We start from the raw sequence: 15,267 nt of genomic DNA, 5'->3' as shown, positions 1-15,267 counted from the left end.
ATTATTTTAATAATTTCCGTATCTAATTTTGTAAAATCTTGCCCTATCACAGAACTTTAAAAATTTCTTTGTATAATTATGGACAGCCTTGCTGTATTGTGCACTTCTATCCACATCCATAATAAATCTTACAAAAAATTTCTTTGAAATCCCATATGCATGCATGAGATTTTTCAGGTATTTTTTGTTGGCATGGTAAATTATGTATGCTGTACAATGGGTTTTCAGTTGACTATGATTCCGAAAATTTTCGGTGATAATAATAATGTACAGTATTTTTCTAATTTCTTCATGAGGTGTAAGATATCTTACTCAGTGGAATACTACTGTCCTGCATTGAACTGACCTGTGTGTCATGCTTGCACAATACATCACAACTATTCCCTGATTTTGAACCAGCTGCATGTTTTGCATGATATTGTGTTTGATTTTAGTTGAGTGTCTGCTATTTTTGTTTCCCATTAATTATTTCAGATACTGAACCAGAGAGTGATATAAGCAATAAACTGAGCCATTTTTTTCAGCTTATTGTCTCTTGAAATGGCATTCAGTGATCATAAAAATGTAAATAGGTCATTATGATGCTAATAAAAATCTCTGGACGGGTGGGGTTGGAACCCATTGCAAGTGAGTTGTAAAGCTCACAGGTCAGTGTGTTTTACAACTCAATCGCCATGGGCTCAAAACCCATCCATTCCCTGAATTATTTGCAATCATGTTATTATGCTTTTGTGAATCACTACGATGTTGTTTGGCATTGCAGAAGGTAAATGGTCCAATAATGCACCCATGGTCATTCACCTCTCTCAGGTTTATTGTTGCAAACATTTTTTTAAAAATCGTTACAATACAATAGTTTATGATTGAGACACTTATGCAACATATGGGGATTTTTATTGAAGAAATGTTTCGCCACACAGTGGCTTCGTCACTCCATATAAAAGAGAATAGTGAAGAACAGGAGGAGTTTTAGGTAATCAGTCCCTCAGCCTTGAATCGATGTAATCACTATTCTCCTTTGTATGGACTGATGAAGCCACTGTGTGGCAAAACGTTTCTTCAATAAAGATTCCCATATTTTGCATAAGTGTCTCAATCTTCAACTTGTCAGTTTTAATCCATTTATCACACACAATAGTTTATGTTTAATGCAAATTGTATTTTAACTGTTGATAATAAAATTATTAATAATTTTATTAGCTAGTTTTGTTGATAATGTATTACTTACATTACCATTATATAGTTAAATTTCATTTATATTTGAATGCAAATGGATCCTTTTTTGGATCATTTACCCACATGCATCCAAAATTTTTATTACAATTTACAGCCTTTATGATGCAATATTTGTAGCTGGTCATTGTATTCAGAAGATGAATAAGAATTCATTACTATGTGTACATTATAAAGTTTCAGTCAAGAAGAAATAATGGATGCAGAAGAAATAATGGATGCTCGTGGTTCACGAGCGGATCACAGATTGAAACAAAACTTCTGGATACACTCTCAAATTCACTTAATTGCAATGTTACATGAATGATGGAATGATTTGCATTTACTCTTGACTTCAAGAAGAAAAATGTTTAATTCTATAACTGAGGCCATCCTTTTAGAAAGATCAAATTATTTTGATAGTAGGTATCAGTATGATTTTTTTTTAGAAATTGTTAAAAAATGCATATGGTGATGAAAATTATTTAATTTTTTCTTCAATGGCCCCTAGATATTAAACTTTAGAATATAGAATATTAATAAGGTTCCACTAGCTTTTACAGATGAGCATTTTGTTAAAGATTTGGCAATTAATTTTGCCTCTCTGGTATTTTTCTTACTTTTAATTGAATAGGTATCAGCTACATTAATCTGTTATGATGTAAATGTTACTTATACTTTTTAATTTACATTGCACATTTGATCATTTTTATAGCAGTTTCAAAGGCAAATTGTTTGACTAAGAGCTTTCAGACCAGATTTTTTTTATTAGTGGAGGAAAGAAAATTGGCAAGATTGTTGGCAGTATGTAGAATAAAATAGGAGAAAACATTGTTAAATAATGGGTAGAAACCCTTTAACTTGGCAAAAATTCAACAGATTTATCTTTTTTTTTTTTTTTTCATATTTTGGTGCTTTTATAAAGAATTGGAGACATTTAAGATTATGTATTTTTAATCCCTAACTGGAGACATAAATATTCCCAAATTCAACAAATAGTTCAGTGTTTAAATAATTTTGCAAAATATTAGGAGTGAGGAATTTGTGGGTTAATACACACAAAGGGAACCCAGTGCGAACCATGTTGCCTAACAGGTGCACGTGGACCTGGGAGTCGCAGTGTGAGTCCCTCCAATCTAGTCGCAGGCACCACCAGGACCAGGGACAGGGCGCAGCCTTTTGGACCTTTCCCCAAAGGTAGGAAGATCCTGCAGGGTACCCAAGTACACCTTGGCCTCTACACTCACTGACACACACTAAGAGATTATCAAGCGTTAAACATCGTACAAAGGGAAATATGTTGGCTGGGGTATTAAGGTGGTCAGTAGTCAACTTTAATAAATTGTAACTATAATTATCTTTCTGAGTTTAAGCAATTAAAAAGCTCAAGAACACACAGGTAATCAGTTGACTGATACTTGACTCAACTCAGTGAAAATTCTTAAATATATAACAATTTATACAATAAAATGTAATAATTTTTTCATTACATATGATTATAAGTGGAATTATTTGTTTTTCTAGACATTTTAATAAAAAATAAGTAATTTGTTTCACAGTATACATATTATAAAAAATGTGGTGCCCATAGTACACAGCATTTTTAGTCACTAGTTATATTGCGCAGTTATTGTTAAACATTATACAGTACATAAAACTATAATAATAAGATTGTTTTGCAGTGTTAGATGTCAGTATTTTCTAACATTATTACTTATAAAACCTGAAAATTGAGAGATGATGATAATTTTAAACATTTAATTTCAAAAGTAACTGTTTGCAATGTTTGTTATTACTTTCTTGTAATGAAGGTGAGTGTGTAATGCCGTAGGTAGTTATAAATCTGAAGTACTGAAGAGTTATGTAGGTCAGTGGTTCAATGTTTGCTTCACCGCCAAAAGGACTTTCATGTGCATGGCCTCGGGTTCAGTCCCATCTATTCCTTTAAAAGTTACATCTTGTTAATTACAATTTTTCTGAAGTATTCACATGGCTAGGAAGTACGTCAACCAGATCTGTTCATTATATCTGTTGGTGGTGAAGGAAATTCTATGAAATACCTGCAGCTGATATTTTAGCTGTGGCAACTGCTGTCACCAAAAATATTATTGCCACAGCAGAGTGGACAAAGTGTAGAGGCCTCAGGTTCATTCCCTCTCCATTTCCTGAAAAACATTTCATTGTTTACTATATTTTTTCTGAAGCACATGCATATTCTGTGCTTAAATATAATATAACATTTAGTTTTTGAAGGTTTACTGCATATAAAAAATAAGTAAAAGTTGCATTATGTCCAAGACTGTATGCAGTAGAAATTAACATGTGTGTTTCTTGTACGGTATTAGATGTGCAGTTTAATTGCATCATTTCTTGCATCTTTTAAGGTTCCTGTCATTTTTTATTCCATTGTCAACATATTCTTGCACATACAGTATTGAAAATGCATTGCTTTGTCAGTATTTTTTTAGCATTGGCAGTGTAGTTCATCATTGTTTGCCTCTCCATTTAACTTTGAATAATCAAGTCTTAACTTTGTTTCTAAGAAATATTGTAACTGTCAACATAATGACACTGTTCCACTGAAGTTTTGTATACTTGCTTCTTATGCCTAGGATTTAATTAAAAAATACTTCAAGCTTTTAATTAATCAAAACTTCAACGTTTTAATTAATCAAAACTTCAAAGTTTTAACATTAATTTCTTTTATGAACAAATATAATTTTTTATTTGAAACATACTTTTTACATCACAAGTGTTCCATCAAGTTTGAATTAAAAGGTGAAAATCATTGATAGATGAAAAGTAAGGAAAATTGTAACAGAAGTAAGGTGAACTCTGTATATTTCTTCCTCAGTCAGAGGCCCTCTGCAGCTAACCTAACTAGAATGCCCTTGACTGAGGAGTGCCTCTGACTGAAGAGTGCCTCTAGCTGAAGAGGGGTCTATGAAAAGAGCCTCTGACTGAAGATGGCATATGATTGAAGAGGGCCTCTTGAGTGAAGAGGGGTCTCTGAAGATGGCATCTGACTGAAAAGGGGTCTCTGATTGAAGAGGGTCTGACTGAAGAGGGTCTTTGACCGAGGCAAAAATATACATATCTCTCTTCACATGTGTTTCGTATTTTTTTTCCAAGTGATTTATAACTTTTCTTTTCCAAGTTTGTGTTTTGAACTGACAAATAAGAAAATACTTTACTGAATATCGTAATAAAATTACTGTTACTTTTTTATAAATTATATCTCTTTAAGGGAGATATTAGACTTCCTTTGAAAAACAAGATACTTCACTACTTTGAAAATCCATTAACTTGACTTAAATGAGCATAGTGTAGTCACAAAAGGGAAACTACAAAGTATTTTAGTAATACACTGTACAGTATTATCCTGTTAATTTGTATTTTTTTTCGGAAAAGAAATAGCAATTCTTCTCCATGTGAGAAATTCTTGTGTAATTTTACATATAATTTTCTAGTGCAGTAGGCCCTCACCTTTCACAAAGGTTATGTTCCAGAAAAGAGGGGCTAAACATGACAACATTATAAGTAGAGTGAACATCTTATGGGTAAATTGGGTTGTGCTTCATGACACCTCAGAAGAAAACAAACACCTTTTCTTTTAAATTCGTAATTTACAGGCACACACGTTATAGTACACATTAAAGTATGATACAGTATGATTTTGGTTGTTGTTTATGTGCTTTCACATCAGGGAAGAGGGTTGGTGTGGCCCTACTGAGCCACATGAGATGGACAAGGTGAATGGCTGGGGTTCATGAGTTGAGGTGCTGAGGTGGATGGCTGGTGTTCATGAACTGACTGATGTTGACTTAGAGTTATCTACCTGGAGTCTACCTGGAGGTTATTCTGGGGATCAACGCCCCCACAGCCCGGTCCACGACCAGACCTCCCGGTGGACCAAGGCTTGGTCAACCAGGCTGTTACTGCTGGTCGCACATAGTCCAATGTACGAACCACAGCCCAGCTGATCCAGCACTGACTTTAGGTATCTGTCCAGCTCTCTCTTGAAGGCAGCCAGGGGTTTATTGGTAATACCCCTTATGCTTGGTGGGAGGCTATTGTACAGTCTTGGGCCCTGGACACTTATGGTGTTTTCTCTTAGTGTACCAATGATGCCCCTACTTTTAATTGGGGGTATTTTGCATCGCCTGCCCAGTCTCTTACTTTCGTAGGGAGTGATATCTGTGTGCAGATTCGGGACCATTACTTCTAGGATTTTCCAAGTGTAGATTATAATATATCTCTCTCTCCTGTGTTCCAACGAGTACAAGTCAAGTGTTCCCAGTAATTAAGGTGCTTGACAGAACTTGTACGTGCAGTAAAGGTTCTCTGGACACTCTCTAGATCTACAATTTCACCTGCTTTGAACGGAGATGTTAATGTACAGCAGTATTCCAGCCTAGAGAGAACAAGTGATTTGAAAAGGATCATCACTGGCTTGGCATCTCTCATTTTGAACGTTCTCATTATCCATCCTATCATTTTCTTTGCACTTGTGATCGTGGCACTGTTGTGATCCTTGAAAGTGAGATCTTCAGACATTACCACTCCCAGGTCCCTTACATTATTTTTCTGCTCTATTGTATGGCCAGAGTTTGTAGTATACTCTGTTCTGGTTATTATCCCCTCCAGTTATCCATAACGGAGTAGTTGGAATTTGTCCGCATTGAACATCATATTGTTTTCCGTTGCCCACGGGAAAACTTTGTTTATATCTTCTTGGAGATTAACCGTGTCCTCAATAGATGACAGCCTCATGCAGATCCTAGTATCGTCTGCAAAGGATGATTCGGTGCTGTGGGTTACATCTCTGTCTATGTCTGATATGAGGATGAGGAACAGGATAGGGGTGAGTACTGTGCCTTGTGGAACAGAGCTCTTCACTATGGCAGCCTCCGATTTAACTCTATTGACCACTACTCTTTGTGTTCAATTGGTTAGGAAGTTGAAGATCCATCTCCCCACTTTGCCAATTATTCCTTTAGCACATATTTTGTGCACTATTACGCCATGATCTCACTTTTCAAACGCTTTTGCAAAGTCTGCGTATATTACATCTGCATTCTGATTTTCTTCCAGTGCATCCAAGGCCATATAGTGATCCAGTAGGTGTGAGGCAGGAGCGACCTGCCCTGAACCCATGTTGCCCTGGATTGTGCAGTTTTGGGGAATCCAGGTGATTTGCAATCCTGCTTCTTAGCACTCTTTCAAAGATTTTTATGATGTGGGACGTTAGAGCTATTGGTCTATAGTTCTTAGCTAATGCTTTGCTGCCACCTTTATGGAGTGGGGCTATATCCATTGTTTTAAGTGACTGTTGAATTTCACCCATGTCCAAGCTCCTCCTCCATAGTGTACTTAGGGCACGTGAGAGGGGTATCTTGCAGTTCTTAATGAACACAGAGTACCACGAGTCTGGGCCCAGGGCTGAGTGCATGGGCATGTTGTCAATGGCTTATTCAAAGTCTATTGGAGTTAGGGTAATGTCAGAAATCTGACATACAAAATTTATGGAGTTTTGAGGCTCATTCATGGAGAAATCATTTGGGTCGTCGCTCCTCAGACTGATTAGTGGCTCACTAAACACTGAGAAACCCTAAGTATTCTGTCATGCATTTCTGCTGTGTATTACCCAGCATTACCTTATGCAGTTGATGGTAAGGCATCATTGCTTGATCCAAAATCCTCTTCAGAGCAGTGCATTTAAATGTGTCAGAGTCCTCCAGTGAAAATGTCTACAATTTTAGAAACAGCATGGAGCTGCTTACAAAATGTTGGTATTAACTGTTTAACTGCAGATTCTTCTTCCTCATTCTCTTCTATTGTCTGATTCCCTTCTGCCTGGGTAGTGAACTCTGTCAGCATTTCCTCTGGACTTCTTCATTTCTCACCATCTTCTAAGAATTCATTGACATCTGGTTGCTTGTCTTCAAAACCTTCATCTTGCAATCTCCTTGCCAGATCAGCAATTTCCTGTACCTGACTCAACTGAGGGAAAACCTGTGAAATTCCTCACTGCACTAAGCCATAATCTTCCCCAGCCTGCATTTACTGTTGATTAGGGCACCTTATTCCTTGCAGCTTTAATATGGTGTATTGCATCTGCAATGCTGCATTTGTTCCAGAACTCTTGCACTCCAAATTCTGAGTCATCATTCATTATAATGGCTAGTGTCTGTATCCCTTGGCATGTGTAGATACACTCTAATGTATTAATTACACATCAGTGTATCAGTGATGTCATATTTGGTTGCAAAAAACAATCTTTACATTTGGGTTCAAATCCTGCAACAGTTCAGGATGAGCACAGGAATTATAAAAAGTCAGGAGAATCTTAAATACAAGGTTCTTGCTGTGCAAAGAAAACATGAATTAGGGAATAAAATAATGCTTGAACCAGTCAGTAAACAAGGCTACAGTAATCCATGCATAAACATGCTAGGTCTGCCATGAAACAAAAGAAGCCTCAGGTGTGCGGGAAATTGTCCTGCTGTGCTGCCACGGTGGCTGCCCACGTCAGAGTGCAGTGTAGAGAAAGGTAGAGTCCCTCTGAAAGGTGAGGAACCTTTGGAACACAAGGAGGAAGTGAATACCGAAAATGAACCATTAACTGGTGGAAATGCAATAGGAGGAGATGCAGAATTAAGTGGCCTACTTTATAAAAATAGTTGATACAACATTCACTTTTTTATTTGGCAGAATGAAATTGTCCTCACTAATAGTGTGCAGTAGTACTAGCAGCTGCTTCTTCAGTTTTTAGAAAATTTTAATAGTGGTTTTGTATCATGTCCTTTCATATTATTGTATTTTGAAATTACTGAGACCTTTCATGTAAGTGTAGCTGCTAGGAAGGTTCTTGTACTAGTTATCCCCCAACACAACATCTTTATATCAATGCTCATATTTGAGTCACTATCTGTTACAAGTTGAATTATGTTAAAGTAGGTTGGTTTATATACATTAGTACAGTACGTATTGGTTTTGTATACATTTTTCAAAATTATATCTTAGCCACCATTCTACTATCCTCATTAATTAATAATGAGTCAGTGTTTATAGTGAAGCCGCATCAGATTTCCCTTTAGTACCTCAGTTGTTTCTCGTCCTTGTGCTCTCACTTATTTATCACCATACAAGAATTTTCTTGCTTTTTTTTTTCTTACTGTACTTTATTCCTGCATCACTCATAACACTTATACCAGCACTATTATACTTAAGGATTTTTATTTCTTTGCAGTGTTTACAATGTGTGATTACAATTTTGAATTGTTAAGTACTTAATACATATTCTTTATTTATCCAAATATTTATGTATTAAAATTTTAAAACAGTATGTAACTTTTTAATATGAAAATTTAGTTTGGCTATTTTATACACATTTTTGAAAAATTCAGAATATTGCATAATTTTTGTATCATGATATCAGATACATATCAGAAAGTGTTGAATGATGATGAAAGCATTTTCTTTTTGGGGATTTTCTTTCTTTTTTGGGTCACCCTGCCTCTGTGGGAGACGGCCGACTTGTTGAAAAAAAAAAAAATCGAGTATTTATATAATGCAAGTAGTTCAGTAGAGTATAAGCTGTGCTTGGCCAAATCATTGAGTTGTAATGTCTGTGGTGTTTCTCTGGAGCAGTTTTGAAGTTCAGAGCCAGTCTGCAGGTCCTTAATTATAATTTTATTTTTATTTTTCAAAGAAAAATCTACTTTATTTACTTAACTTGACATCATTAAAAAATTCTAATTAATTTAGGGAGATTATTAGCCATGGGAAAACGCCGAACCCATAAGTCACTCAGCGTTGAGAAATTCAAAGGTACTAATCAGGTTTGATTCAAGGAATTGGGAGGTGGTGCTAATTCTTTGGATCAAGAGCCCTTAACTAGCATCAAGGCACTCCCTCTCCTATGTCTAAAGGAATTTTACGGTATGCATCTCTAAATGTAATAGAAAATAACATAGAAATTAGGAGGTTAATGATGCTCAGAATTACTGACTTGGAAAGCTTATACACTACATGTATGTTACTTTGTTTTTTGCTGGGTGCCTTGATGTTACTGATGGGTTTTTGACCCAAGGACGTTACATCAAACCTAATCACCTTGCATTCCCCAAATGCTGTGACCCCTATAGATTTAGCATTTCTCCATGAGTATAAACAATGATAATAATTACGTATATACATACAGTAGGTGAAGTGCCTAACTTGAACATTGTATTTTAATCAGTCACATTATAGCAGTTATTTTGTGTAGCCATGAAGAAAGTAGCTTATTAATATATTAATAATGATTTGCTCTTTACCTTGTGCAATATATTCATTGTACCATCAAAGGATTCTTTATACAATTGTAGTAGAGTATTTATCTCAGCCCAGTTTAGCATTATACAAGTTGATACATTTTATGGAATGAGCTTGGAAAAAATTAAAAAGAAATGTACTATATTAACTTAACTGATTAAAAAATTATATCTCGTATTTATTCTAGAGTCATTTCTCAAGATTTTTCTTTTTCTTGATTTTTATATCTTATATAATTATAACATCTCTCTTTATTTGCTGTATTGACATCCTGCAGGACGGAAAGGCTTAGTGGAGAAATCATCGTTGATTCGGCACTCTGTCTCTGCTCAAAGACGTGCAGAACTTAATAAAATTGCAAGCATAGAACAGAGAACAACTTCAGCATCAGAAAACCAAGCCTTCTTGAAAGATGTATGTTGTCTCTAGGTTTTGTTTCTTGTTAGTATTAAAGAGATTTCAAGCTTAACTTTACTTATTTAAAGATCTTAAAATTCTGTATTGACAAACTTGATATTAAATCATACAGTAAAACTCTCAGATCCAGCCTTCAAATAACTTACTATATCTAATTTGCAGCTATCCTTCGTTTAGTAAACAATAGTTGAAAATAAAACAGTAGACCGGCAGCATGTTTTCTTGGGTACATTCAAGTTATTCCATATTTTTGGCCCTTTAATTTACATAGAATTTCTGTAGATGTTCAGTTGAACATGGGAGATATCTGGAACTGGGCTGTACAGTGCCTGCACTCTGCAGGAGGGGTGGGGATATTTCCAGTTTTGAACTGTGGTGTTAGCACCCTTCCGGCAAGACAGTGATTGAGTGTGTGATGGTGAAAGTGTTTTCTCTTTTGGGCCACCCTGCCTTGGTGGGAAATGGAAGATGTGTTAAATAAAATATATAACACTGATTGTTTTAGCAACATTTTTCCTTAAGTAATTTAATTGTTTTCTTTTATTTTTTTTAGGTTCTGACACAGGTGATTGAAGGTGAGGGCATTGGTTGGCTAAAACTGAACCGTGTGAGAAAATTAATGGAAGACGAGAGCTACCGCATGCTGGTCGTGTCAGGGCTCAATCGCACACTTGAAAGGAAGATAGGACCAGATGATCATATAAATGATGTTGTAAGTCATTTTTTAATTATAGCCCTATCTGATGCCTGGATAAACAGCCTGGAAATAAGTGATAGAGAATGTGTTTTTCTTTTTAGTTGAGTCATCCTGGCTTGGTGAGAAATGGTCATTACAAAAAATAATAAATGCAGTATGATATTTTAAAAATTTATTTAACTTTTGTAGTTATTAGATTGACTTTGATAAACTCAAACTATTGAAGAATAAAAAGGCACAAAACTATGACTGGAACAGTGCACAAATAACCCACACATAGGAGAAAGACTCTTATGACAACATATCAGTCTGTCTTGGGCCATTGACTTTCTCCCATTAAAGTAGTGTGATTGCTAAATGTTTGTTATAAGCTTAGTATTGTTCACATTATATAATCATAGGCAGCTGTATTATCACCTGACTTATACTCTACAGTGTGTTAAGAAGCCTGTTTGGAAGGGGATGCTGAAGTTAATCAATGCCGTTGTTGCCGGTTTGGAAGTGACTTATAATAACTTTGGTGTGGGAGGTACCTCCTCAGCTCTCCAGGCTCTGGAAATTTCCCATACTCATTATTGGAGTCGTGACCTCTCTGACCCACATGCCATGGAGATGTCAGGTGGCTCTTCTGCCCTCTCTCAGGTGAGAAGTAAAAAGTTTTAATATTTTTTTTTTTTTAATTAAAGTCAGCAGAAACTTTAAAAATACAGTATGCCCTTGAACTGTGCACTAATTATAATCCTGAAAGTTGCCATGTACCAGTATTCTATACTGTTAAAGGTCAAAAATACATGTACAGTATATGTAGAAAAATTATATTTTTATATTGTAAAATTCTGAAAGTTAACCCCCAGAAACTTTTTGCAAATAATAATAGTAATAAAGTTGGTAGAATTACCGACAATATGTAAAGTAAAAGGACACAAGTGCAACTAATGTGACATTTTATTGTGGTAACGTTTCGCTCTCCAGGAGCTTTATCAAGCCATTACAAACAATACATGGACACAGAGGGTATATAAAGCCTCAGAGTGAGGTGCAATACTAGTGAGGTACAATACTAGTGATGGTACCTCACTAGTATTGCACCTCACTCTGAGCCTTTATATACCCTCTGTGTCCATGTATTGTTTGTAATGGCTTGATAAAGCTCCTGGAGAGTGAAACGTTGCCACAATAAAATGCCACATTAGTTGCACTTGTGTCCTTTTACTTTACAAATAATAATAGTAATTATAACAGCAACTTGCAATTTCACATTGTGGTGACTGTAACAACTTGAGGCAGCCCATGTGTCACATAACATGTTGTTGACCCATAATTAATCAATCTTACCTCACATTCTGCAAGCCCTGACACATTCATCTATAATATTTTGTACAGGGTTGTGGTTACTGTGTATTTGTTGCTGGTCAGTTTTCAGATGTTGATAGTTGTGTTGGTGAGGTAAAGTTTTCTCTAATGCATATCTACAGTGTATTACCTACCAGTGATCTACAGAACTCATGATACAGCATGGTCATTTGCACCAGACCCTGTCTCAGCTTAAGGCTTCTATTCATGCTAGGATGTGCATTAATGAAAGCAGTTTCTCATGTAAGAATGTTTATAGGAGTCAGTTTTCCTGTTCCTGTTTTCCTCCACCTAGAAAGTCAATCTTCCAAAAATTTTCTCCAGTTGATTTTCTTTTTACCCACCAAACATTCCTTAATAAAGTATCTTTCTTTAGTGAAGGAAAACCTTTAAAATGACTGAACACAGAACCCCATAAATTTTATCATTTGAGTCCTAGTTGTTGGACCAGTCATATGCATTGTGATTGAGCAACCAGTCATCTGAGTTCTGATTGAGCAACCAGTCATCTGAGTCCTGATTATTGAACCAGTTACATATTTGGGTCCTGTTTGTGAGACCAGTCATCTGAGTCCTGGTTGTGGGACCAGCCATCTGGGTCCTGGCAGTTTGGCTAGCCATCTGGGTCCTGGCAGTTTGGCTAGCCATCTGGGTCCTGGTTGAGGGACCAGTCATCTGAGTCCTGGTTTTTGGGACTAGTCATCTGAGTCCTGGTTGTGAGATCAGTTACGTTAGTCCCAGTTTTGAGTTTCCAGTCATTTAGATGCTTATTGTGGGACCAGTCATCTGAGTCCTGGTTCAGAATTTAAAGTAGAGTGGTTCACATCAGTCCATGAAGCCAATATGTTCATAATCACATCAATACTATGCAATAAGATTACAGTAAATAGGTGATATCACAATATGCAAAACAACCACTGAAAAAATAGTGAAATTCCAAGCTCTTTCATGATTCCTCATAGGTCCTTGATAATGTGAGAAAGCACAAAAGTGCTTGGAATTTAGCAATTTTTCAAAGTGGTTTTTTGCACATCAGTACTATGTGTAGCACCTTCCTGAATTTTTCTCTTACCTCAGATATTCAATAGATATTTTGCCTTTTCCATTTCACTGACCTCCTACTCTCGAGATTACTTCATTATTACCATGTATGTGCATGACTTCCTTAGTTTTCATAATTGTACAAACAATGGATGGATTTATTTTGTATTTACTATCCATGTTCACTGAGGATGATCCTGGGCAGCTTATCATAGCATATTAAATTTCTTCTGCAGCAACATAAATTCCCAATTCTCAACAGTAGTACTAGCACTGTGTGAGTATAGTACCATGGTTAATGGGAAATATTGTAGGGGTTGATGCAAAAGAAAAAATATATTTTGGGATGTATGAGGAGAATGATGTAGTTTTGTTGCTGTAGAGTTACTGAGACATGGCTGGCAGCGAGTGGGAGAAGGGGAGGTAGTTTCTGAGATCGCACCACAACATGTGAACATGCCCTAGGCTCAAGTCATTGCCTGGGTAGCACTCATAGTTTGAAACATACAGGCTCAACTGCATCTTAATGGGAGATTTTGCATATAAAAATAAAGCTTTAAAATACAGTAGATTATAAAATGTGTAATGTTGAAAATGTATTAAAAAATATGCAAAATATGTGCTACACAAAGGTATACTGTATTGCTTTTATTTATACTTTTTGTACTACAGTACTGTACTATAATATTTTCCATACCAAGTATTAACAAGAAATTATGCAGTGTAAATTTTCCACCCTGGTATGTCCTGTTTCAGTCTTCCAGTCCCTTGGGCAGCCTTGAGAACCTACGATCCCCAGGTAGTCCCAGAGGGTCTCCCCTTCCCCCCCACTCACCTCAGCCACCATATGAAAGTTCTGATTGTTCTCGAAAATCTTCACAGTCTGGTAAGCCGTAACAAGTATTACAAAATAATATTAGTGTTATTTTCAAGGTATTGAGTGATATAGGCCAATGATGATTAAAATACAAAACTAGTGTAGAACCCGGTGATCTTGTAGTGTAAGGGATGGTGCAGTTACCCAAATTTGTAAGTCCCAGGGTATGATTCCTAGGTAATGTGAGACATATGGGCAAGGCTCTTTGCACCCACGAACTTTTCATGTAGTAGTAAACAGGTATCTGGTTGTTAAGGGACTTTTGTGGGTTATATCCTGGGAATGGTTAACTGCTTCATAGCTAGGGAACCTTGATAAGTCGAGGGCTTCCTATCTCTGATGGTATACTATCTCAACACTTATAGTACTTACTTAACCTTCTACTTTTATGCATTAGAATTTTTTTGATAGTCACTAAGCAAATTTAGGTGGAGTCAGTTTTACAGATTTTTTAATATTTTTCCTAATTATAAAAGTTTATTTTGTATCCAGAACATTAGTATAACATATATTTAGCACAACATATAAGTGTGAGTCATACATATGTATTATTTTTTCATAGTGAAATTATTATATCTGATATAAAATGAAACATATGTTGTACATATCAATATCATCTACAAATTTTCTCATGTTACTTTGTATTAATCCTTTTTTTTTTACCATATTTTCTTATTGTTTATAAATACAACTTTCAGCACGCTAATTAAGCTTGCACCTGGTTTGTTTTTAGTCATCTTCTGTTATTATATAAAGTTCCCTTATTTTTCTTTTCATTTGTCATTGTTGCCTCACTTCCTTTTATTTCCTCTTATTTGTTTGTCATGTTACCCCTTAAAGTAACAGTTTAATAATATTTTGATTTGAGCTGAAAGTGTGAAGGAAGTACATAAGGTGAGACAAAACTGTAAACGAGTGTATTGCGTGATGGAAAGTTTTCATGTCAGTTTGTAATTACTGTTATGTTATTATGAGGCACTGTGTAGCAGAAGTGAATAAGCACTACCATGGACAAAATCTCCACCATGGCCAAAACTTGGATTAGTGAACAAATCGATTTGTTAATGTTTCGTCCCCACGTGAGAATGTGAACGTAATGTCCTCAGCAGCTGTAATTTAGGCTCAGAGCCACATAGAAATGTATGGTAACTTGAGCTTTATAACTTTAATCTCCTCCATGCCTACATTTTTCTTCGATGTTGGAATTTGGCGTTTATTCTTTTCTACCACGAAACATCTCTTTCGTACATATAAACTCATAGGGGTAATACAGTGGCTAGGATATGGGTGGTAATCACATTTGATTCAAGGATGGGGAGTGAAGTTGGAATTCCTTGGATCAGGAGCCCTT

The 15,267-nt window shown here is 35.9% G+C and overlaps 1 protein-coding gene across 18 annotated transcripts in view; it reads left to right on the top strand.

The window, feature by feature from the left end:
- The window catches only part of Rab3-GEF (Rab3 GDP-GTP exchange factor), a 277,389-nt gene that overhangs the window by 168,868 nt on the left and 93,254 nt on the right, over window positions 1-15,267 (top strand). For 17 of the 18 annotated variants that reach the window (XM_070092001.1, XM_070092000.1, XM_070092004.1 and 14 more), the window contains 5 exons: window positions 2,308-2,409; window positions 9,809-9,945; window positions 10,502-10,660; window positions 11,081-11,287; window positions 13,796-13,925. In XM_070092001.1, coding sequence (XP_069948102.1) covers window positions 2,308-2,409; window positions 9,809-9,945; window positions 10,502-10,660; window positions 11,081-11,287; window positions 13,796-13,925 — 735 coding nt within the window. The remainder of the gene's footprint in view (window positions 1-2,307; window positions 2,410-9,808; window positions 9,946-10,501; window positions 10,661-11,080; window positions 11,288-13,795; window positions 13,926-15,267) is intronic. The other variant, XM_070092016.1, reaches the window with a different exon arrangement.

Source organism: Cherax quadricarinatus, chromosome 38 (assembly GCF_038502225.1).
Source record: "Cherax quadricarinatus isolate ZL_2023a chromosome 38, ASM3850222v1, whole genome shotgun sequence".
NCBI classification, from domain to species: domain Eukaryota; kingdom Metazoa; phylum Arthropoda; class Malacostraca; order Decapoda; family Parastacidae; genus Cherax; species Cherax quadricarinatus.
The sequence above is the reverse complement of the archived record's forward strand: the minus strand, read 5'-3'. Positions and strand labels throughout refer to the sequence as shown.